The sequence below is a fragment of the Heterodontus francisci genome, chromosome 16, assembly GCF_036365525.1.
Source record: "Heterodontus francisci isolate sHetFra1 chromosome 16, sHetFra1.hap1, whole genome shotgun sequence".
Lineage (NCBI taxonomy): Eukaryota > Metazoa > Chordata > Chondrichthyes > Heterodontiformes > Heterodontidae > Heterodontus > Heterodontus francisci.
In genome coordinates this window covers 63812939-63838196 of record NC_090386.1, presented here as the reverse complement: position 1 = coordinate 63838196, position 25258 = coordinate 63812939, and the positions used below count along the sequence as shown (strand labels likewise).

At 43.2% G+C, this 25258-nt stretch overlaps 1 protein-coding gene across 3 annotated transcripts in view; it reads left to right on the top strand.

The window, feature by feature from the left end:
* Positions 1-25258, top strand: part of LOC137378147 (collagen alpha-1(XIV) chain-like) — a 194997-nt gene that overhangs the window by 138243 nt on the left and 31496 nt on the right. For all 3 annotated transcript variants that reach the window (XM_068048274.1, XM_068048272.1, XM_068048273.1), the window contains 10 exons: positions 3829-3867; positions 4057-4195; positions 8804-8946; positions 9256-9365; positions 13697-13855; positions 13941-14018; positions 15186-15272; positions 23398-23451; positions 23581-23676; positions 23866-23919. In XM_068048274.1, coding sequence (XP_067904375.1) covers positions 3829-3867; positions 4057-4195; positions 8804-8946; positions 9256-9365; positions 13697-13855; positions 13941-14018; positions 15186-15272; positions 23398-23451; positions 23581-23676; positions 23866-23919 — 959 coding nt within the window. The remainder of the gene's footprint in view (positions 1-3828; positions 3868-4056; positions 4196-8803; positions 8947-9255; positions 9366-13696; positions 13856-13940; positions 14019-15185; positions 15273-23397; positions 23452-23580; positions 23677-23865; positions 23920-25258) is intronic.

Genomic DNA, 25258 nt, shown 5'->3' with positions numbered 1-25258 from the left:
TGAAGGAGTGCTGTGTTATAGAGTCATAGAGTCGTACAGCATAGAAACAGGCCCTTCGGCCCACCGCGTCCATGCCGACCATAATGTCTATCTATACTAATCCCACTTGCCTGCATTAATTCCATATCCCTCTATGCCTTGCTCATTCAAGTACCTGTCCAGATGCCTCTTAAATGTTGCTACTGTTCCTGCCTCCACCACCTCCTCTAGCAGCTCATTCCAGATACCCACTATTCTTTGTGTGAAAAATTTACCCCTTTGATCCCCTTTAAACCTCCTCCCTCTCACCTTAAATCTATGCCCTCTAGTTTTAGTCACCCCTACCATGGGAAACAGACTCTGGCTATCTACCCTATCTATGCCTCTCATAATTTTATATACCTCTATCATGTCCCCTCTCAGCCTCCTTCGCTCCAGGGAAAACAGACCCAGCCTATCCAATCTCTCCATAACTCAAGCCCTCTAAACCAGGCAACATCCTTGTGAGTCTTTTCTGCACCCTCTCTAGCTTAATCACATCTTTCCTGTAGTGCGATGACCAGAACATCACACAGTACTCCAAATGCGGCCTAACCAACGTTATGTACAACTATAACATGACGTCCCAACTCTTGTACTCAATGCCTCGGCCGATGAAGGCAAGCATGCCATACGCCTTCTTCACCACCCTGTCTACCTGTGTTGCTACTTTCAGGGAACTATGTACTTGATCTCTCTGCTCAACAACACTCCCCAGGGCCCTGCCATTCACTGTATATGTCCTGCCCTGGTTTAACTTCCCAAAATGCATCACTTCGCACATTTCTGCATTAAATTCCATTTGCCAATCCCTTGCCCACTTTCCCAGTTTATCTATTATCCTGTTGTAACCTTAGACAACCTTCTTCACTGTCCAATTGGCCATCTCACCCTGGATCCCATGACTTCTGGACCAGCCTACCATGCGGGACCTTGTCAAAGGCCTTGCTAAAGTCCATGTAGACAACGTCCATCGCCCTGCCCTCGTCAATCCTCTTGGTCACCTCCTCAAAAAACTCAATCAAATTCGTGAGACATGATTTCCCACGTACAAAGCCATGCTGACTATCCCTAATCAGACCAATTCTTTCCAAATGCATATAAATCCTGTCTCTCAGAATCCCTTCCAATAACTTTCCCACCACTGATGTAAGGCTCACCAGCCTGTAGTTCCCTGGCTTATCCCTGCTGCCCTTCTTAAATAAAAGCACAACATTAGCTATCCTCCAGTCTTCCGGTACCTCACCCGTGGCTAACGATGATACAAAAATATCTGCCTTGGCCCCAGCAATCTCCTCCCTTGCTTCCCATAGCATCCTAGGATACACCTGGTCAGGCCATGGGGAGTTATCCACCTTAATGTGCTTCAAAACCTCCAACACCTCCTCCTTTGTAATGTTGATATGCTCCAGGATATCACTGTTCCCTCCCTTGAACTCACTAGCTTCCATGACCTTCGCCATGGTACATACAGATGAGAAGTATTCATTTAAGACCTTGCCCATTTCCCGTGGCTCCACACATAGATTACCACACTGATCCTTAAGGGGACCTACTCTCTCCCTAGCTACCCTTTTACTCTTAATATACTTATAGAATCTTTTAGGATTCTTCTTTATCTTATCTGCCAGGGAAATCTCATGGCCCCTTTTCGCCTTCCTAATTTCCTTCTTAAGTGTACTCCTACATCCCCTATACTCCTCGAGGGACTCGCTTGATCCCAGCTGCCTATACCTGACATATGCCTCCTTCTTTGTCTTGACCAGACCCTCAATATCCCTCATCAACCAAGGTTCCCTAAACTTGCCAGCCTTGCCCTTCCATCTAACAGGAACATGCCGGCCCTGAACTCTTCCTATCTCACTTTTAAAAGCCTCCCACTTGCCAGACATCCCTTTACCTGTAATCATCTTCTCCCATTCAACTTTTGAGAGTTCCTGTCTGATGCCATCGAAATGAGCCTTCCCCCAATTTAGGACTTCAACCTGAGGACCAGTCCTATCCTTTTCCATAACTATCTTGAAGCTAATAGAGTTATGGTCACTGGTCCCAAAGTGCTCCCCCACTGACACATCAACAACCTGCCCAGCCTCATTTCCTAAGAAGAGGTCGAGTGTAGCCCCTTCTCTAGTAGGGCCATCCACATACTGCTTCAGAAAACTATCCTGGACACACGTAACAAATTCTTCCCCATCTAATCCCTTAGCATTAAGGCAGTCCCAGTCAATATTAGGGAAGTTAAAATCACCTATTATTACAACCCTATAATTCCTACACCTATCTGTGATTTCCCTACGTATATGCTCCTCCAATTCCCCCTGACTATTGGGGAGCCTATAGTATAATCCTATCAAAGTCATCATCCCTTTCTTATTTCTAAGTTCTACCCATATAGCCTCGCTGGATGTTCCCCCCGGTATATCCTCTCTAAGTACTGCCGTGATGTCCTCCCTAATCAATAGTGCAACTCTCCCTCCTCTCTTACCTCCACCTCTGTCACACCAGAAGCATCGGTACCCCGGAACATTGAGCTGCCAGTCCTGCCCATCCCTCAACCACGTTTCCTTAATAGCTATAATATCACAATCCCATGTACCGATCCATGCTCTGAGTTCATCTGCCTTACCTGTAAGGCCTCTTGCATTAAAGTAAGTGCAGTTTAGCCTACCAGACTTTCCACCTTCCCTGTCCTGCCCCTGCCCAGCCTGCCTACTGGACTTGCTTGCTTTAACCTCTACATTTGCCTCAACTATCTCATTGGAAAGACTACTACTTTGGGTCCCACCCCCCTGCAAGACTAGTTTAAACCCTCCCGAGTAGTACTAGCAAACCTCCCCGCAAGGATATTGGTCCCCCTCCAATTCAGATGCAACCTGTCCCCCTTGTACAGGTCACCTCTGCACCAGAAGAGATCCCAATGATCCAAGAAGCTGAAGCCCTCCTGCCTTCACCAGCTCTTCAGCCACGCATTCATTTGCTTAATCCTCCTATTCCTGCCCTCACTAGCACGTGGCACAGGGAGTAATCCTGAGATTACAACCCTAGAGGTCCTGCTTTTTAACCTTCTGCCTAACTCCCTATATTCACTTTGCAAGACCTCATCTCTCTTCCTGCCTATGTCGTTAGTACCAATATGGACCACAACCTCTGGCTGCTCACCCTCCCCTTTCAGAATGCCCTATAGTTGCTCTGAGACATCCTTGACCCTAGCATCAGGGAGGCAACATACCATCCTGGAGTCTCGTTTACAGCCACAGAAGCACCTATCTGCACCCCTTACGATAGAATCCCCTATCACTATAGCTCTTCCACCCCTTTTCCTCCCTGCTATGCAGCAGAGCCCACCTTGGTGCTACGAACTTGGCTGTTGCTGCTTTCCCCTGGGAGGTCATCCCCCCCAACAGAATCCAAAGTATCTGTTTGAGAAGGGGCTGGCCACAGGGGCTCCTGCACTACCTGTCTCGTGTTATAGTCGATGCCGTTTTTCGAATGGGATGTTAAATTGTCTGCTTTTTCTGCTGGATGCCAAAGATCCAACGGCATCATTCAAAGAACAGCAGGGAGTTCTCCTCATATCCTGGCCATTTTCTGCTTCCTCAACAAACAATACCAAAAACATATTAACTGGTTATTCACTTGACTGATGGCCTGGCTGTATGTGAAATTGCTAAGCTAACCTACTTGTCACTGAACTTAATTGTACGTGAAGCATTTTGGGATATTTTGAGGGATTTGTTACCTAATTATAAATCTTTTTCTTCCAAAGATGAGTAATTTTTAATTCATTGATTTCTCATTGCTTGTTTTCAGCTTGTCCTTTGACAAATATTAGAGGCACTGTCGTACCAGGTATGAAGTGAATGTAGTTTATTTTGATTCAGCTGTCTCAATTCTACAAAAGGTGAAAATTCTAGCATTCTGGAACTGATATTGATATCACGTGAACTAAAATGCTGATGGATTCTCAATTTTTTAATATGCCAAAACTGGTTTTGTATATCAGCAAATCACATTTATAGTTTAATGTATCTCTTATAGGAATTAACATGATGGAGGCTTTTGGCTTAGTAGACAGAGAGTATTCAGAACTTGAAGGAGTTTCTATGCAGTCTGACATCTTTACAGGTTTACCATCATATAACATTTTTGAAAATACTCAACTTACACAGGCTACCAGGTATGTATGAGCTCATGCCCCAATAACCTCCCATCCCAAAGACCACACTTCTTCTGCCTCTGTAACATTGCCCACCTCCAGTCCCTTCTCAGCAAGCCTACCAATGAAACCCTTACTTATATCTTGTCACCACTAAATTCAGCTATGTTTTATGCCCACCTGGTTGGCCTTTAGTCTATATCATTTCCATGGAACAAAAAAACTGAAGCCACAATATCTGCAAGCTCTTCTTTGATTTTTTCACTAATAAAGCCATGGGTATGATTTCCAGCAACAATAGCAATTACCCTTTGAATTAATTCATTCTTGATATCCAACAGAGTTTATAGCCTTAAAGGAGGCACACCTACACTTTAACATCAGAATAATACATCGTGTGTATGGCATAATATTCCTTAGAAAAACTGATCTTATGACTTGCTATGAGCAGCACCATAGGAGATACTTTAGCATATTTTTGTATACATTTTAAAAATTGCATGTAGTGCACACTTCCTACTCACAATTCCTCCCTGTAAAACAATTTTCTATCAAAATTTACAATGAGAATTGCCTGTGTGCACAGTTACATGTTTCTGCATGTAAACATTTAATACTGAGAAAATTGTATGTAAACAGTTCACCATCACAGTTTGTTGATAAAACAACTGAATGATTTTTTTGAAAATAATTCCTCCAGTTTTTATTCTTAGTAACAAATTTCAAAATCCTAAAGTAACATTTTAAATCAACTTTTTAAAAATACACATTTCAAAATAACAAGTTTAAATTTAGTGATTTGATTTTTTTGATAATTTAAGGTCTCAGCCCATCTAAAAAGCCTAGACTTTGAATAGATGCTTTTATGTCATAATGGGTGGAATGAGCTTTCAAATACATTCAATTATTTCTATTCATTATGTTTCAATTTCAATGTAATTTCAATTTGTATGCAGTTTCTTTCTATTGTTTAGATTAAGTTATATTGACCAGCATTCCAATTACATCCAACAATGGCTAAATGTACCACATTTTTAATGTCAGTTCCATTTTACCATGCAATCCTTACCTCCTCATCAAATACCAATTGTTCATAAAACTGTCATGACAAGAACTCATATTTGAAACTATAATAACTGGAGTTAAAGAAATGTAATGTGCATTCTGCCACTGGGTACCACTGCAATCAGAAACTATAATGGAACTTTTACATTGGCTGATATTGATTCAAAGTTGCTTATTGTTATACTGAAATGTGTTTGTACAACACACCAATGTCATAACAGTGTCAAGCTTTATATTGATAATGTTTCCACATTCTATTTGTAAAGAATTTTAGGCAGTGTATGGAAAAACTTGCTGTCCTTAAATCTTTGTGCAAAGTTCTTCAAACACATTGGGAGCAAAATTGGATGGGGCCTGAAAACAAGTGCAGGGATTGTGATGTGAGATTACCCAGCACTTGCTGCTTCAGATACAGGCAGCATGTGCTGCCTGCGAATTTAAATGATTGCAGCTAAGCCTGTTGTTGAATGACTGCACACCTGCATGCCGGAAAGCAAGGTCACACACTGCTGCAGAGGACTAAGATGAGGACTTCAATGGGATAGCCTTCAGAAAAAGGCTGATGGGCATGCACAATCAAATACTTGTTGCATTGGCAAACCTGACAGCCTGTGGTGAATATCAAGGAGCATGGAGAAGTCCAGCACCAACTTGACACAGGGCTTCCTGCAAGCTTAGACTCCATCCTCTCCAGTGTAGAAATGGAGGCCAATTGCATGAAGACATGTGCAGACCCAACCGTGATGCAGCATCTGATGGCTGATGCCTCGGCTTCCATTGCAACTCAAGCAGAAGCCACCCAATGCCTGAGTGCTAGTGGAAGCCCAGACTGCTCCCTTGCAAGCTGAGGTGCTGCCACGCAAGTTCATACTGTTGACATCATGGCTGTGGATCCCAGTGTTCAAAGGGGCTTGCAGGGTCTCACAGCAGTCCAGCAATCTGTAGCCTGACAGATTATTAGGATTGCTGAGCTGCTGACCCAAAGCAGCAGCAAAACTCTTCCAGGATGACAGCATGCGTCCTCCTAGCATTGCCACTCTGCTAGTGCCCTGTCAGCCAGCCAACCCAGACTGCTGCCTCCCATGCCAAGATAGTAGAGTCCAAAAGCAGGGCCAGGTCCTTCTAGGACCATAGCTGGTCAAGGTCGTCCTGCCAAGCCAGCTGCAGTCTTCCCCACTGAAAGTCAGCAGCCACTGGAGTATCACTGCGTATGAGCACTCAGACAGTCAAAAGCACATGGAAGACAGGCACTAAGGGAATGCACAAGGATGATTAGTTAGTGTTTGTATCCAATATGACGTCATTTGATCTATAAATTTGTTTTTAAATGTTTATTTTGTGGTGGCTTTTATTTTTTCATTGTGGTGAAATGGATACTGTGATAGTAACAGAGGCAAGGTAAGATGTGGGACTGTTGGTGAATGGAGAATTGGGGTTCCATTTACTGGTATTGCATTTAGATGAGTCAATCGCAGGCAGCCCGCCCAGAAAGGGGCTCTCTCATTTGCCTTCTCCTTTCCTCTTTCTCCTTCTCTTCCTCTTCCTCATCTCTCTCTGCCTCCTCTTCTTGTTCCTGCTCCCCAGCTTGTCACTGTATAGCTAGTGGCAAGGGATGTGCCCTCATGATGGCGAAGTTCTGCAGCATGCAGCAGACCATGACAAATCTTGACACATGCTCTGCTGAGTACTGCAGGATTCATCCAGAGCAGCTCAGGCAGTGAAAATGTTGTTCAAGCAGCCCAGTGGTCTGCTGTATCATATTTTGTGTGGCAGCATGGCTTTCATTATATGCCTGCTGCCCTCGTGTGCATGGGTCACGCACTGGAGTCATCAGCCAAATCATCAAAGAATGGTCCTTGTTGCCCATAGCTACCCTCTGATTTATCGCGGTGTCTCAAACACAGATGGCCCAGTGGACTGCCACAGAATGAAGGCATCATGACTGCTACCAGGAGACCGGGCATTGACTTGCATGATACACTGCATATGGTCGCACAGCTGGATGTTGCAGTGGAATCCTTTGCATGACAGTATATCTCAGAGTTGATGTGCGTTGCCCGCAAAGTGACCTGTGTGCAGTCACTGGCATCCTGTGCCATGGGGAAGCCTGCAATTCTTACAAAGCCATGTGTTCGCTCCATCTGCCTCTCTCTGGCAAGGGAGATTGAAATGCATTTAGCTTTTTTGGAGTACAGAGCCTCAGTGACCTTCCTTATTCAACAGTGAAAGGAAAATTGGGCGATGTTGCAAATGTCACCAGCTCCAGCATGAAAGAAGCCATACACATAAAAGTTCATCACCGCAGTCATCTTCACAGCCACTGGCAATTCGTCCTCACCTTGCTCTGAGGTTACAACTATGGCTCCAGTAGGTGACAGATTTCAGTGAGGATGCCTTACTGAAGCAGTGATGTCTGATGTACTGTTCCTCTCTTAGGTTTAAGTGGGAGAATTACTCCCTGAGCACCCTGGTCGGATATGGCCTCCTATTGAGGGTCGTTCCCTCCCTCCTTCTTGTCCCTCTTCCAGCAGCTTGTCTTGCCTTGTCGCCTTTGCTCATTCTCATGCTCTAGTCCAGGGGTTCAGCAACCTGCGACTCTTTAACATTTCATTTGCAGCTCCCAATATTTTCCAATTGCATCGCATTATCATGATAAAAGCGAAAAAAAATTAAGTTAAGAAAAGTAAGAGCTGTAGTTTTATTGTGGGGATAAAAGGCGAATTATCATGCTGTACTTTGCGGTTTCTGATGATTATTTTAAAGGAAATCATCATGCTTTAAATAAACCTGTTCGAGCTGTGTAGCTAAGCCATGGTTCGAGGAACAGGTTGTATAGTTGCAACCATTATTGTTTCTAATATATCTGACACGATAATGTATTCTGAATGTGCTATTAGAAGCCAAAGCAGCACTCATAGTGCCAAAAAAGTGGGTGACTATGGAGCCAAATTTTGTGGCCACTGAATCTACATTATACTGCAGCTCTTGAATATTTATTGCTGGCCAAACTAGGACATCAGCTTTGACAGCTAAATGTATCAGTATTCCCAGCAACCAAAGTTGAAACTTTGTAAATGCACAACACCTGTATATTAAAATACACCAAAGGGGAAAAAATGAATTTAGAAAAGGAATCCTTTAAAATGTTTAAAGAACTCTCAAGCTAGGCAGTGCAGCGCTGTAAAAACATTAAATCAGTAGTAATCACAATACAATCCAGGGGTCATTTCCAGCTTTGCATGTATTTCCTTCAATTCACTGCATCCCTGACTGGAACTAGCAGAAACCTCCTGGCCTCCTTGGAACTGCCCACTTGATTGAAATGATCAGCTCACTGTGGTGTGCAGAGGCAGACCTAGGTTGCATCACTTCATGCTGCAACATTCCTGACTATGGGTTTTCAGCAGGACTGGGTATTGTTGAGAAGTGGACTTTACAAACGTAAATCAGGCAATTCCCCCACCCCTTTCCCCCATTTATCAGTTAAAATACAATGGCTACAAATAAAATTTCAAGAATATATATTTTTGCGGCGTTTTTTGAATATATTTTTTTTTAATCTAGGAAGATCCACCCCACAGGACTACCTCAAGAATACACTATTACATTGTTCTTCAGTTTGCTGCCCAATACTCCTAAAGAACCATATGCAATTTGGCAGATTGTGGACGAAGATTTTCAGCCTCTTGTTGGCTTGGCACTTGACTGTAAGACGTTTGAACTCAAATTAGATCAAACGAATGATTTTAAAAATATATATACTTCCTGTAGGGAACCATGTTATAAAAGGGAGCCTTGCTTGCTGGAAGCACATAACGAATTCATGGGCGTGTGAATTGGAATGATACAGAAAAAAGTAGCACGGCCCAAATTTGCCACAGGCCCTCCCAATGGATAGAGTCCCAGCTGGAAGTATAATTTTGTAAAATAATTCTCTCCAATATATTGAAGGATATATGTTACTTCATGTTAAAAGGAGCATAATTCTAATTTATGTTATCCCATTCAACTTTCAGATAACCAACAAGCTCTGAACTACTTTAATCTTGACTATAAGAATGAATTTCAGGAAGTAACTTTTAACCAACCTGAAGTTAAAAGGATTTTCTTTGGAAGTTTTCATAAGGTATATCTATTATTTTTAGAGCCTAATTAGAATTCAGTTGTGTAGTAATTTTCATTTTCTGATTTTTATATATGTATCAAAGTAAATTGTTGATGTTTTGATTATATATACATTTTTACAATACTTTCCAAGCAATTTTATCATCAAATGGCAGAGTTTGTCAATTCAAGGACTAAAACATGAAATAAAAATAGAAATGGCTGTTGGTGATATTATGGAACAGACATTTAACTTTAAACATTCCTTTGACTGCTGCCGAGAGGATGTTGACCCTTCTCAAATCTTGCATTAAAATAATGGACAGAGGAAGATCACATAAGTGTGTTCACCATTCATTCATCAATCTCACATCTTAAGTGACTCAGCAGCAATGAAAGTAACATAGGAAATAAGGGGGAAAAAAGATTGTTCCAAAGGATAAGGCTGTGGATAGCAAATTGACCAAGAGAACCATGAAATGAGGTAAAGGAGATGCAGAAAGTACTCAGGAAAGGTAAAATTGAAAATGAGGTTAGGATAACAGGGAAAAGTAAAACCAGAGTGTTGGGGTCATTGAAAGATTCCCAAGGTGACATGACATGAAGTGACCAAGGAATAGCAAGTATATTAAAGGGATGTGCAGTCTTGCCACATCGAGTTGTGAATGGTGGTGGGCAATTAAACAACTAACAGGAGGAGGAGGCTCCACAAATATCTCCATCCTTAATGATGGGGGAGTCCAGCACATCAGTGAGAAAGACAAGGCTGAAGCATTCACAACCATCTTCAGCCAGAACTGCTGAGTGGATGATCCCTCTTGGCCTCTTCCTGAGGTTCCCAACATCACAGATACCAGTCTTCAGCCAATCTGGTTCACTGCATGTGATATCAAGAAACGGCTGAAGACACTGGATATTGCGAAGGCTGTTGGTCCTGACAACATCCTTGCTGTAGTACTGAAGACTTGTGTTGCAGAACTAGCCACGCCCCAAGCCAAGCTGTTGCAGTACAGCTACAACACTGGCATCTATCCAACGATGTGGAAAATTGCCCAGTTATGTGCTATCCACAAAAAGCAGGACAAATCCAATCTGGTCAATTGCTGCCCATCAGTCTGCTCTCAATCATCAATAAAGTGATGGAAGGTGTCGTCGACAGTGCTATCAAGCGACACTTGCTCTGCAATAACGTGCTCACAGATGCTCAGTTTGGACTCCTGACCTCATTAGAGGTGAAAAGAGCTGAATTTCAGATGTCAGATGAGAGTGATTGCCTTGGATATCAAGGCAGCATTTGACTGAGTGTGGCATCAAGGAGCCCTAGCCAAACGGAAGGTAATGGGAATCAAGGGGTAAACTCTGCTGGTTGGAATCATAGCTAGCACAAAGGAAGATGGTTGTGGTTGTCAGAGGCCAATCGTCTCAGCCCCAGGACATCGCTGCAGGAGTTCCTCAGGGTAGTGTCCTAGGCCCAAACATCAATGCTTCATCAATGATCTTTCCTCCATCATAAGGTCAGAAGTAGGGATGTTCGCTGATGATTGCACCATGTTTAGTACCACTCGCAACTCCTCAGATACTCAAGCAGTCCGTGTCCAAATGCAACAAGGCTTGAAGTGGCAAGTAACATTCACGCCACACAAGTGCCAGGCAATGGCAATCTCCAATAAGAGAGAATCTAGCCATCTCCTCTTGACACTCAATGGCATTACCATCGCTGAATCTCCCACTGTCAACATCCTGTGGGTTACCATTGACCAGAAGCTGAACTAGAGCAGCAACATAAATACTGTGGCTACAAGAGCAGGTCAGAGGCTGGGAATTCTGCGGTGAGAAACTCACTTTCTGTCTCCCCAAAGCCTGTCCACCATCTACAAGGCACAAGTTAGGAGTGTGATGGAATACTCTCCACTTGCCTGGATGGGTGCAGCTCCAACAACACTCAAGAAGCTCGACACCATCCAGGACAAAACAGTCTGCTTGATTGGCACGCCATCCACCACCTTAAACCTTCCCTTCCTCCACCACCTACGCACAGTGGCAGCAGTGTGTACCATCTACAAGATGAACTGCAGCAACTCACCGAGCCTCCTTCGAGAACACCTTCCAAACCCGCGACATCTACCACCTAGAAGAAAAAGGACAGCGGACACATGAGAACACCACCAACTGCAAGTTTCCCTCCAAGTTACAAAACATCCTAACTTGGAGCTATATCACTGTTCCTTCACTGCCGCTGGCTCAAAATCCTGGAACTCCCTTCCTAATAGCGCTATGGACTGCAGCGGTTCAAGAAGGCAGCTCACCACCAACTTCTGAAGGGCATTGCAAGCAACACCCACAACCCATGAAAGAATAAAATAAATAATAATTCTTTCCTATGTTTACAGAGATCATAGGCAATTTCCCCATCATGAATTTCTGGAGCGGGGAGAGGCATGATAGGTGAGCCTAAGGTTGTTAAAGGAATTCAAAGAACCAAAGTGTGTGTGGGGGGAGTTCACATAATAAGGAACAGGCAAAGCAAATATAAACTGACTTTGATAGGTTGGAAAGGTGATCTGCGGAGTGGCAAATAGCAGTTAAAGTGGACAAATATAAGGTAACAACAAGGCAAGGAAAGAGAAATAAACAGTGGGAATCGTAACTAAATAATTCTAGGCAACAGAACACAAGACAGGCAAGGAATGTGAGAGTAGGTTCCTTTTACCAACAGTGAGTGTGTAGCAGTAGTAATGAAAGCTAACCAGATCCTGGGATGTACCACTGGAGGGAGAAAGCATAAATCGTAGGAGGTGATAATGAGTCTTCACAAGGCATTGGCATGGTCATTCCTTCAGTACTGGTCACTATACTACTGTAGGAATATCCAGGCATTGTAGGCTGTGTAGAATAGAACAACCAAACTGATGTGTAGCTGAAGGTATCCGTGGTTTGAGGAGAGCTTGAAGAGCCAGGCTGTTTAGTGTGTCAAAGAGAAAGCACAGGGGGGAGATACTCAAGATTCTTGAAGAATAGATATATTTAATCCTGATAATATGTCCAAGATGCCACAGTCTAGCACCAAGGACACAGGTGTTACGATCACTTAGCTCATGGTTTGTATTAATATTTTAGCGGTCACTTTTAATTTTGTGGAATTAAAGATTTAAGGGTCAAAGATCTCTCTATGAGTGCTTACAGAGACAGAGTAGAGAGGTGAGAGCCATAAAGCAGCAGGTGAGCTTGTTTAGTTGGAAATTAGAACCAGAAAGTCTGGAAGAAATTGTTTGTCATTGTTAGCAATATCAATTATTCATGTGGGTATCAGAAATCAAATAGGTGTTTTGGGAATTGGAGGTACTTAGCTTAAATTTCTATCTGGGACATCCCACATGTATCACATTCTGTGGAGATATATGATGCAGGGAGATGCCTTTTAATCAGGTTTTTTTATCTGGGTGCTTGTTGACAGTCAGGTAGTTGGTCACAGTAAAAGCAGTTAGCTATGGGAGCTGCTGGACTCAGGAGCAGGATGGCCTTCTGGAACCAGGGGTGTTTCTGTTTTGAGTAAGGTCCATGCTCAAGTTGATAAATCCAGATTTGTGAGGTGTTGAAGGAGAACTGGAGGGTTTGCCTAGCTAAATGCCAGAGGGAGAATCCCCAGGAAATCTCATACCTCAGAAGACAGCTGAGAAATTAAGGAAAATGGAAGTGAATTCCTAGGAGAAGTGAACAAACTGCCAAGATCCTGTAATGTATAGGGGAACTCTTGGGTTGAAAGTAACAGTCAAACAGGAGTGTTCAGTTGAGATTTAGGGTTTGAAGTCTATATCTTCATGTTCTGTTAAGATTTTAGGTTGAAATATAAGTATTTCCAAATTTTCATGTTAAATTAGTAGTATTTTGCTTTGTTTAACTCTTGTACAGCTAAGTTTTTTGTTTAAAATGTGAAATCTTGTGGTGTAATTCTTTCAGTAATAACTGGGAATTCGACTTCCTCTTTTTAAAAGTTAACGGTCCCTAATGGGATCGTAACACAGGCATATGCTTGGAAGAAGAAGGTGCACAGGAAGTTAGATATAACTGCACAGTAAACTAAAGAGGTAGCAGAGACAAATTGCATGGACAAATTTGGAGATAGATATTCGAGAAAGTGAGCAAATAAAAGATGTTAACCTTTGGGACTGGCCAGATTAACCACAGAGTCATTTCCAGTCCTGAACTTCCCTTTGTAATACATTAGACATTCTTGGATCATTTGTATGGTTACAAGCCTTGTAAGTTAGTCCTTAATTAACCTTCTTCATATTATGAATAGAATATTAATTAAAAGTAATACTAAACTAACACTGGTCTTTTCTATCTCTTTAGGTCCATATAGCAGTGAGTAGGACAAATGTCAAGCTTTATATTGACTGCAAAGAGATCGGAGAGAAGTTCATTAATGTTGTTGGGAAAATCTCTGTAGAAGGATTTGAGATGCTTGGGAAACTGTTAAAAACCAGAGGCCCCAGCAGTGGTTCAGTGCCTGTAAGTGATTAAGGATCAGATTTTTTTCATTTCTTTGACATTTCATTTTGTTAATATTTTTGATTCTGTTTAATTGTTTGTTTAGTTTCAGTTACAGGCTTTTGAAATAGTTTGCAATACTTCCTGGGCTGTCATGGACAACTGCTGTGATCTACCTGCACTGGTGAGTTAGAGTCAAATGAATAAATTGAAACCTTAAAGTTTAAGCCATGCCTTGCTAGTGTGCAAAGACTTAACATATTACGTAAGGAAACATGGCAACCAATTGCCCACAGTAAGGTCCTACAAAAAGCAAATGACTGCTGGAGGAAGAAATGTTGATCAGGCATTGGAAAAACTGCCTACTATTGAATTCTGCCATGGAATCCTTTGTGTGTGTTAATATAAGGCCTCTGTTTAATATTTCACCAGAAAGGTGATACTTCCAATGTTGTAGCATTCTTTCAGTACTGCACTGGAGTGTCAGCCAGATTATGTGCTTACATTGTAGGACTGCCTGACTGAAGCAAAACTGCTCCTGACTGAGTCAAGTTGTGTCATTGGTATTTGACATGTACCATTGGCCCAGATGGATAAGACGCAATAGAAAATGGCCTTGCAGAGTCACAAATCTTTTATAATTACCTCCAGTTCCAGTTAACTCCTCTTCTCAACCTACCAGACCATTAAAATCCACAATGATTCAATTAAAACACTTATGCATTTCTTCAAATTTCACTGGAAATAAAGCTAATTACCTAATTTAAACTTGACTACTATAGCGGAAATAAAGTGGGTGTAGTAATATAAACCAACCTGGTGATAACATATGAAAATAAGCAAATGAATATAGATTAATAGATCCCTCATATCATTGCTTACTGTAAGTTAGTTGATATAAGGACAAAAGTGATATACCATAGAATTCACGATGTATTATTCTATTAGAACAGAACTGTGTTTCTTCAAAAGCACAAAGTGTCTGTGTTGTTAAGTAAACACAAACTTAGATCAGTCAGAATTTATTCACTGCTGAAAGAAATTTGCAGATGAGAAGGTGCTTGTAAATTTCAGGCAGGAAGTCAAAAAGTGCCCATTGAGAGGGTTTGGCTTTCTGATTGGTTTGTGTCTGCAACTATATATAATGTTTAGAGTGTGATGCACATGTGCCAGATAAAAGACACATATATAATGGATTATTATATTGAAGTAAATTCAGTAAGGATTAATAACAGCTCCATTGCAGTGTCATTCTCAACACGACTGATTGTTTCCTGTTTTGCGATCTGCCTCTCTCTGTTCTACATGTGCTTCATAAATTGTGCTAATTGAAGTATTTTCCTGGTTTTAGAGAGAAGAACTGAAGTGTCCTGCTCGTGTCCATGCTTGCACTTGTTCATCAGGTATCCAAGGAAGACCAGGACCTTTAGGACCACCTGTGAGTAGGTCATCCTTTATCACTTAATACATAGTGCAGAATGATCATGACGCGATTGATAAAATAGTGATAGGAAATGTTGCAGTGGAGAGCGAAGGAAGTCACAATATTTGACAGATAGAATTAAGCAACATAATGGATAAAACAATTATTGCTGTTGAAAGATAAACAATTATGGTAACACATTGCAACAGCCTTAATTGCAAACTGCAGACCTGGTGAGAGACTTTCTATATAGGAATTATTCAGGATCAATTTAAATATTTCAGGCTGTATATAGAAGTTTCAAGATCCATCTGTTGAGATCTTTCAAAGTAAAAGAGGTCTAAATTCGAAGGAGCCCAATAACAGGAGAAAACTGACCAGAGCACTGAATTTGTAAGAGAGCGGCCCAAGGACTATCCTAAATTCATCTTTGGGTCTCATTGGAACAAGCCCAGCGAGCTGCAAGTGCCAATATATCATTCTAACAGAGCTTGCCCTTCAAATTTTGGCCAGGAGGAATCAAATTGGCAAAGGGGAGGGTGGGTGGGGGTGAGCTATTTGTGGGACCTTGATGTCCAATCTCAATTCCATATTAAGATAAGTTTCTTTTGTGGCCTCCATTGGTCCCTACAAGGACAGCTGGTGAAGCCATAGCAGAGCCTGAAAAACTAGTCAGAACTTGTGCTGCATCTTAACCAATTTCCTGATTGTCCTGTGCTCAATTCAGGTGGGTAACAGGGGCCCTGTAAAAAAAAAGGCTCTGATGAATGTAGCAGCAGCCCAAATGCACACATAACTAAACGTGGACTATCTCAATGCTAAATTCATCATTGTTACACCTGTTTTCCATCCATAGAATGAGCATAATGATGTTGAATTTAGGCCCCAACTATTTCCGATGACAAGTGAAATCTTGGACTAGTCTGTCTACTGACATAGAGTCGCGCTATTTGAGGAAATGCAGGGGCTTCTTCGACTGTTGTTGCCAAGCATTCTTTGTCCGGCAGCACCATCAATATAGGTTATCTGGTCATTCATTCATTTTCTTGACCTTGCTGTGCATAATTTGACCTCTTTGTTTGCATGCATGCATCACAACAGTGACTGCATTATAAAAGTAATCCGTTGGTTATGAAGCGCTTTGGGTTGTCTTGAGGATATGCTGTGATATCCTATGTGACCTTAACCATGGTAAATTGTTGTTCCTCATCTTTCTCAACCTGTCCTTGCCTTTGGCAAGGTTGACCAAGCTATCCTCCTCTAATGGCTTGCTTCTACTGTCCAGCTGGGTGGGACTGCACTCACCTGGTTCCATTCCTAACTACAGAAAATGCTGGAAATACTCAGTAGGACTGGCAGCATCTGTTCTGATGAAAGGTCATTGACCTGAAACATTAACTCTGGCCAGGATTTTATCCTGGCGATGGGAATCTTGGCATCCAGAAAAAGCACGGTGACTACCCCGTGTCACCTCTTCTGTGGGAGGCCTACCAAATCTAGTGCCAATTAAGCACTTAAGTGGACAGTGGTGGTCCTTCCACGGGATCAAGGACCCCAGCGACAGAAGTACCGCTCTCAGAGAGCTGCTGGCCAATCAGAGACCGACAGCTCATTCACTGAGCAGCACCACCACGAAAGCAGTGGCTATTGCTGGTGGAGCACCGACCCAAGGTTCAGGAGTGGTGCTGGATCTAGGTCACAGGTAGGTCAGGGCGGGTGGCGTCTCGCTGGGTGGGGGTTGCGGGGATGTGGATGTAGGGGGGTTGGTAGCAAGGGCAAGGGGGTGGCTCTCAGCTGGCTCCCTCCTTCCAGATGCTGGGTCCATCGTTCAGGGGTGCCTTTTAACGAGGGAACCCCCACCCCGCCCCGGAGACAGAAAGCAGCCCGCACGTTTTTTTGTGACTGGGCCGCCCACCGCACATTTAATTGCAGTGGCAGTGGCCTGCCAGGTGTCCAACTGAGGTAATTAATGCCCAATTAAGGGCCTCAATTGGAAGCGGGGCAGAAAGGCCGTTCACAGGCCTGCCTGCTTTGGACTTAATTTTAGCAGAGGCAAGAAGGTGGCGGGGTCCCCTCCAGCCACCAGCCCACCCAATTTTATGCTCTTACTGCCTCAAAACCCAACACAGGGTTGAGTATTAAACTCCCCCCTCTGTTTCTCGCTCCACAGGTGCTGCCTGATCTACTGAGTATTTCCAGCATTTTCTGTTTTTATTTCAGATTTTCAGCAGCTGCAGTATTTTGTTCTTGTCTTCCATTCCTATCTATTCAGTCGTAACCAAAGAATCACCTGCAATGACTTTTCTTCCTGTTCATCCGTCATTACTCTGGAGTGCCCAGGATCTATACTTGACCGCCTTCTATTTCTCAACGACAAGCTGCCCCTCAGCTACATCATTCAAAAATAAAATGTGAGGTTCCATATGTGCGCTGATGACACCCAGCTCTGCCTCTCCACTGTCTCCAAATTGTCAGACTGCTTGCCTGGCATCCAGTATTAGATCAGCAGAATTTTCCCCAATTAAAGATTGGGAAGGCCAAAGCCATTGTCCTTGGTTCCAGTCACAGACTCCATTCCCGAGCCACTGATTCCATCCCTCTCTCTTGAGGCTGAACCAGACCATTCACAACCTTGACATCTGCTTTATCCTGAGCTGAGCTTCTGATACCATATCCTCTTCATCGCTGAGAGACAGCCTACTTTAATTTCGTAACATCACCCATGTCTACCCTGCCTCAGCTAATTGCTTCTGAAACCTTGCACCCCCAGTAAAACTGAACTTTTCCAAAACACTGCTGCGCATACCCTAACTTGCAGCGAAGGGATACTTAAAGGCATCATCCACCAATTTCAGGTTAGTTGTTGATTGATTTCTACTTGCTGTTGCTGAGTTTGTATAAGTGTTTTGCTGTTACCACTGCTATTTAAAGTTGCTGAGGTCTATATGGAGTAGTGTGACATGTGCTGAAGGACTTGATCCTGACTTCAAGGGCACTGCTGAGATCACCTGCTCCCAGATATGGTTATAGTATCCCCCTTGGCCTGCAGTATGACAGGCAGAATAAGCAGAGGTAACACAAAGGACAAGCAGCTCGAAGAGGGAGGAAGAGCATGGGAGAAGGGCTCTCAGCAGGAGGCAATATTCCCGTAGGGTGTTCAGGGAGCAGTTCTCCTACCTCATTCTCAGTGAGGAACAGTGGACTGAATTTTCCCAGCCCTTTGGAGACAGACTGGGAGATGGGAGGTCTGACAATATGGTGAGGGAAGGCGTCGGGAGAGGAGATCATTGTCTTCTTGCTGCCATGGCACATTGCTAGAGCTGGGAACCTCAGTGGCACAGCCGCTTGCCAGGTGGCCAATTGAGGCAATGAATTGCCCAGGGCCACCTACTGCCCCGCAGGCATTTTGCCCGCGTTGGGAGAGACCGCCGTTGCATGGGGAGGCCGCCAGCATGTTTCCGCAGGAGGAACCCTCCGTGATGGGTGCTCCATGGCCTAGTGGCCCCCTGGTGGCAATGGCTGCTCCGTGCCCAAGGCTGCACCGCCCCTATCGCTGGAGCCTACCTACCTGCCTGCCTGCCCAAAAAAACTCACTTCTCTTCGAGAGTGCCCTGCTATTGAGGCATCCTCTCCCTCAAGATACAGCATCAGCAATGGCCACCACTAGCCGGCCCTTTGATTTGGCCGCAGCTCTTGGGGGTGAACCGCCATCCTCAACTGAACGTTGGTCCCAGCATTGCCAGTGGCTGTGAAGGTGACTGTGGCCATGATCTTTTATACATCTGGCTCCTTCCTGGCTGGAGCAGTCAATATTTACAACATCTCTCAGTTCATTGTCCACTGTTGCATAAGAGAGCTGAACACATTTCATTCTCTCTTGCCAGGGAGAAGCAAGCAGAGTGAATACATAGTTTTGCCAGGATTGCGGGCTTCCTTATGGCGCAGGCTGCCATTGACTGAATATGTCGCTTTGTGGGCACCACATGTCAATTCTGAGATGTTCTGCTACTGGAAGGAATTCCAGTGCCTCAAAGTCCAGCTGGTGTGCAACCATACTCAGTACATCATGCAAATCAATGCTCTGTCTCCTGGCAGCAGTCATGATGCCTTCATTCTGCAGCAATGCACGCTATCATCTGCATTTTAGTTACCACGACAAACCAGAGGCTGGCTACTGGGCAACAATGGCTATCCTCTAACAATCTGTCTCATGATTCCAGTGTACAAGCCACTCTCATGTGGGAAGCATGCATATAACAAAAGCCATGTTGCCACATGAAATAACATTGAGCAGACCATTAGGGTGTATTAGTAATGCTTCATTGCCTGGATTGCACTAGAGGAGCCTGGTCTACTGCATCCTGCAAAATCTCTGCATCCTGCAAAATCTCTGCATCATGAGGGCATAACCCTCGCCACTAGATATATGGCGAGCAATTGAGAAAAGGAAAAGGAGGACTGGAGGAGACGGCCAACATATATCCTTTCTGGATGGCCTCATTTGACTGTGATACCAGTAAACACAACTCCAATTCCCCATTCACCAACAGTCCCACACCTTGCCTTCCCTCTGTCATTGACCATCACAGTGTCCTCTTGGCCACTATGCTGAAATAAAAGCCCAGACAAAATAAACATTCCAAGCCAACCTTAGAAATCAAACCAGCTAATATTCCATACAGAAGTCAACTAATCGTCATTGTGCATTCCCTTTGTGTCTGTCTTCCACATGCCTTTGCCTGTCTTAGAACTCCTACGCAGTGCTACGCCAGTGGCTGCAGCATGGCTAGTGGAAGGCTGCTAACTTTCAGTGTGGGAGACTGCAGATGGCCTTATAGGACAACCTCAAGCAGCTCTGCTGATAGAAAGCCCAACTTCGCACTGCACAACCTTGGATGGGCAGCAGCAGTCTGGGTTAGCTGGCTGACAGACAACAGCAAGGGCACTGGCAGAGTGACAGTGGTGTGAGGATGAATGCTGTAATCCTGAAAGATGTGCTCCAAGAAGCCACTGCCAGTCCGACTGGGTGGCACCTCAGGAATCCCAGCAATTTGTTGGAGGACAGATTGCTGGACTGCCGAGAGACCTTGCAAGCCTCTTGAACAACAGCTGTATCCGCATCTATGATAGCAGCAGTCTGAGCTTGCATGGCAGCACGCTGAGCTCGCATGATTTCAGTCTGAGCTTCTACTGCAAGACCCCCGGACATTGGGTGGTTTCTGCATGTGCTGCAATAGACGCTGTGATATGAGCAATCAGACTCTGCATCATGGTTGGGTCCGCACATGTTTTCATGGAGTTGCACATCACTTTCATGTTGGAAAGGATGGGCTCCTTGGAGAAGAGAAGGCTGAGAGGTGATTTGCTAGAGGTATTCAAAAATCATGAGGGGTCTGGACAGAATAGATAGAGAGAAACTGTTCCCACTTGTGAAAGGATGGAAAACGAGAGGGCACAGATTTAAAGTATTTGGTAAGAGAAGCAAAAGTGACATGAGGGAAAACTTTTTCACGCAGCGATTGGTTAGGGTCTGGAATGCGCTACCTGAGAATGTGGTGGGGGCAGGTTCAATTGAAGCATTCTAAAGGGAATTAGACAGATTTCCACAAAGCCCTCTGCCAAGTTGGAGCGGGATTCCTCCATGCTGCTTGATGTTGACCGCAGGCTTTCTGTCAGGCCTTCCAATGCACCAAGTATTTCATTGTGCATACTGTTATGACCAGGTGAGAAAGGGGTCCACGGGTTCCCTCTCAGCCTTTGCCTGGTTTAACCAAAACAGGGTTTAATTTTATAAACATCGTGTTTTTAGCTCCCCCTCAGTGAATCCTTGTTCACTGCTCTCCAATTGTAAGGCAAAGATATCAACCAGTCAGGTTTTCTTAGATTTAAACAAGAAAGGTGGAAGTTTATTAACCTTCAAACTCAATTTGGTTAAAACAAATACAAATACTTGACGCGACCATGCTAGCATGTGTACGCGATAAACACACATGCAGATAGAAACAGAACAGTAGAAAGAAGAAAGGGAAAAAGTTTGAAGCAATAGCTGGGGTTTATTTACTGTCCTTTGAGTACGGTGTAGAGTCTTTGATTGCCGGTAAATCTTGCCATTTCGTTGGGGCGCAGTGGACACCTTCAAACTTGTTTCGATGTAGGGGTCTTCTCTCTTAAGCTCTTCAGTGGATCTGGAAATTCATGAGAGAGAGAGAGAGAGAGACAGGCAGGAGAGAGGCCCTTCAAGTTCAGTTGCAGTCTGTGAGCAGTTCAAAACCAAACCAAGGCCAGCAGGTTAGTCATGTGACTAGTTGTTTTATTAACAAACTCCCCTGCATTTTTGTGGATTCCTTTCATCTTAGTAGACACCCGCAGTGGGTGGAAAATGGAATGCTGGCTTGTTCTACATTCAATGTCTGGTGATCAAAATCCATTTGGGTTAATAATATAGAATAAAGGGTACAATTCTAAAGTGAGTGCAGGAACAGAGGAACCGAGGTATCTATGTGCATAAGTCATTGAAGGTGGCAGGATAGGTTGAGAGAGCAGTTAATAAAGAATACAGTATCCTGCCGCTTATTTAATAGGGCTATAGAGTACAAGAGCAAGGAGGTTATGTTGAACTTGTATAGGACACTAGTATTGCGTCCAATTTTGGGCACCGCACTTTAGGAAAGACGTGAGGGCATTGGAGAGAGTACAGATAAGACTCATGAGAATGGTTCCAAGGATGAAGAATTTCGGTTATGAAGATAGATAGGACTGCTGTCCTTGGAGAAGAGAAGGCTGAGAGATGATTTGCTAGAGGTATTCAAAAATCATGAGGGGTCTGGACAGAGTAGATAGAGAGAAACTGTTCCCACTTGTGAAAGGATGGAAAACGAGAGGGCACAGATTTAAAGTATTTGGTAAGAGAAGCAAAAGTGACATGAGGAAAAACTTTTTCACGCAGCGATTGGTTAAGGTGTGGAATGCGCTACCTGAGAATGTGGTGGGGTCAGGGAGCCGTTCTATTGTCTCTCCAGGCACTGTCTCTTAGTATGCAAATGTTTCCAGCCACTGCTGATCTCTTTAAACAATTCATCTCTACAGTCCAGCAACAGTTTAAAGGTAATGTTTCATATGACAAAATTAATATGCCTAATTCTTGGCAGGTGGGGTCTTCAGCATTTTTCTGTAGGCCACTCCATTGAAGTCCTCATCTGAGTCCTCTGCAGAAGACAGTTATCTGCTCCCATTGCCTTCTTTGTCTGGAAGCCCCCCCTGCTGCACCCACACCCCCCAACCTAACCTATGTTTAGAGGACATTTCTCCTCTTGTCCATCTCATGCATAAAGATCTGCATCTGAGAACCTGGGAGTACGCTCTCTGCCCTTTTGGGCCATAATTTAGTGCTCTTCCTGCTCAGCATGCTGCACCTGCTGCAGCCAGAATGCATCTCCCTTTTGAAAATGCAGGCTGGATTTAAATAGTGCAGGCTAGCTTTAAGTGCTGTTAGCCTCACTAGAACTTTGGCCTCTGCTGAGGTGTGCAGCCACTCAACAATGCATTTAGTGTTAGGCTGCACGCTATTATCATTTAAACTAGCAGGCAGCACAAAGTTTGTGGAAAGGAAATGGCGCAGGTTAATTATGCATCGTGATCCCCACACCATTTTTGGGAACTATTGAATTTTGCCTCCATATACTTGTGATATGATATGCAGAATATACTGGCTAATGTGGTATTCTGCCTGATGCCTGATCATCTAGTACTTACTCTTTGGCCCTGTGGGATAAAAGTATGAAAGCACTTCTCATGTTTATCTGAAATTCTGGTTAGAAGAAAGAAAGATTTGCATTCACAAAAAGCCTTTTGTGATCCCAGGATGTCCCGCAGCATTCTACAGCCATTGGAAGGAGTACGTTTGAAGTGTAGTTGTTTAAGCAAGTATAATGTTGTATTTTTGAGAACATGATTAAGTTGAGAGTGTGTGAACCTGAGCCCTGTCATCAGACCCACTCTCCATTAAGATGGTCCAAGCTTTGTCCAAGTATCTGTGAAGAATTTGAACATATTTATTCATTCCTTACTTTAAAAAAAGACGCATTAAAAAATTACTATGAATTGGATCTCCTAATCCTGCACTTTTTAATCTATTCTTCAGGGTCCTCCTGGTTTAAGAGGTGCTCAGGGTGAACGAGGGGAGCCAGGACCTCGGGTAAGTGCATCAACATGTTGTACAACAATTTTCTACTTGATTCAAAACTTGAGTTTCAATAATGGACCAACAAGCAATGAATCAACTTTCAGAAATTCCTTCAGTTCTAGCATGACATTTGTTTTTTAGGGTCAAGAAGGTCCAATTGGTAAGACAGGGCCGAGGGGGTTAGAGGGCCAACCTGGATCTCCAGGGCCAAGAGGACTCAGTATACAAGGACCTGCAGTATGTATACGTTATTTGTGAATACAAAACAAAAACAAAAATAAGTTAAATGCATAAAAATTATTTTTCATAGTATAGATACATAATGCCTCATTTATTGACAGTATTTAGAGGATAAAATATGATGAACATATTGGGTAAAATTTGAAGTATTTTACCAATGTCCCTATATTTCCTTCCTTTAAAAAGGGATCTCCTGGTGAAAAAGGTCACAAAGGTGACCCTGGACAAAGAAGCAACCAGGTAAAGATTCAAACAAAAATATATATACTTCCTGCTTTTTCGATTACATATTAATAGTCAGTAGAACCATTCTTACTATAGACTGTTGTAAGGCTGAGAATATTATTGGTATTAAGAGTTTGAATAATTGGATCTTCCATGAAAGTAAGTTTTGCAATAATTAAAGCGATTAGTTGCAAAAAAAAATCCATTTAGCATCTTATGAAGAGAAGAAAGTTTTGAAGATGGAGTTGGTGGGAAAGTTAGATGTGATTGGAAACCTACTTATCCAATACAGCTGAGTGATAGGAACTCCGGCACCTGTCCCAACCCACATTGGGAATGTAGCATAGGGGAGAGACAGTTCTCTACTGATGTCGTTTGATTTACAAATATCAGGACAGATTATTGCAAGCTGTATTTGAAAAACTTTTTTCTTTTGAGTTGAGTTGTAATTTTCTTTCTCCCTTTGTCTCTGGCTGCAGACCTGCTGCCAAGCAACTGCTGCATAAAGTCTTACTCACCCATCACCCTTCCCTCACTGAGCTTCTCTGGCTCCAAACACGTTGAATTCAAAATCCTTGTCCTCTTTTGCAGACTCTTTCCATGTTTCGCATCTCCTTAGCTCTGTAAGCTCCCCAGCGCTATGTCCTAGGTTGCACGCTATAGTCCAACTCCAGCCTCCTTCTTAATCCACCCCTCTGGTATTCTTTATGCCATGGTAGAGCTTCCAGCCATCTAGGTCCTATCCTCTGAAGCTCCCTCAAAAAAAATCTTGCTTTCTGCCACCTTGGCTGATTCGTTTACTCTTACATGGCCTGCTTCGCTCCTATGTGAAGCACTTTGGAACATTTTGTTACATTAAAGATACTGTGCAAATACAATTTGTCATCATTGTAAGTGATTGTGCTGGACTACACAGTCCTATTTTATGCTACTGGAGGTGGCCACACAAGATGTAGTTGCTAACATTTATTAGAGAAGTTACACCAATTGACTCAATTTGTGGAAATTTCTATCTTTATTATTTTAGCAACAGTGTTAACCCTATTTAAAATTAACCTATTAAACGGCAGAGTAAGGAAGTTAGTATGAGCACATTAAACATCATACTATAACATCACTGACAGTACTATCTAGCCTATAGTGTTAATTTTCCTCACACAGTCCAGTGTTTGCCTGCTTTGTCTATTTGAAATGTTTATAGTGTTTGCTGAGAGCTCATTAGCAACTGTAAGTTGTTGTGGTGCAAACAAAACGTATGGGAAATTGGATCCAAGACTAAGATACCTTTCATATTATTTTTGAATGGTTTCTTAAGATATGGGAAACATATATTGCAAATGATTCCACTCTCATT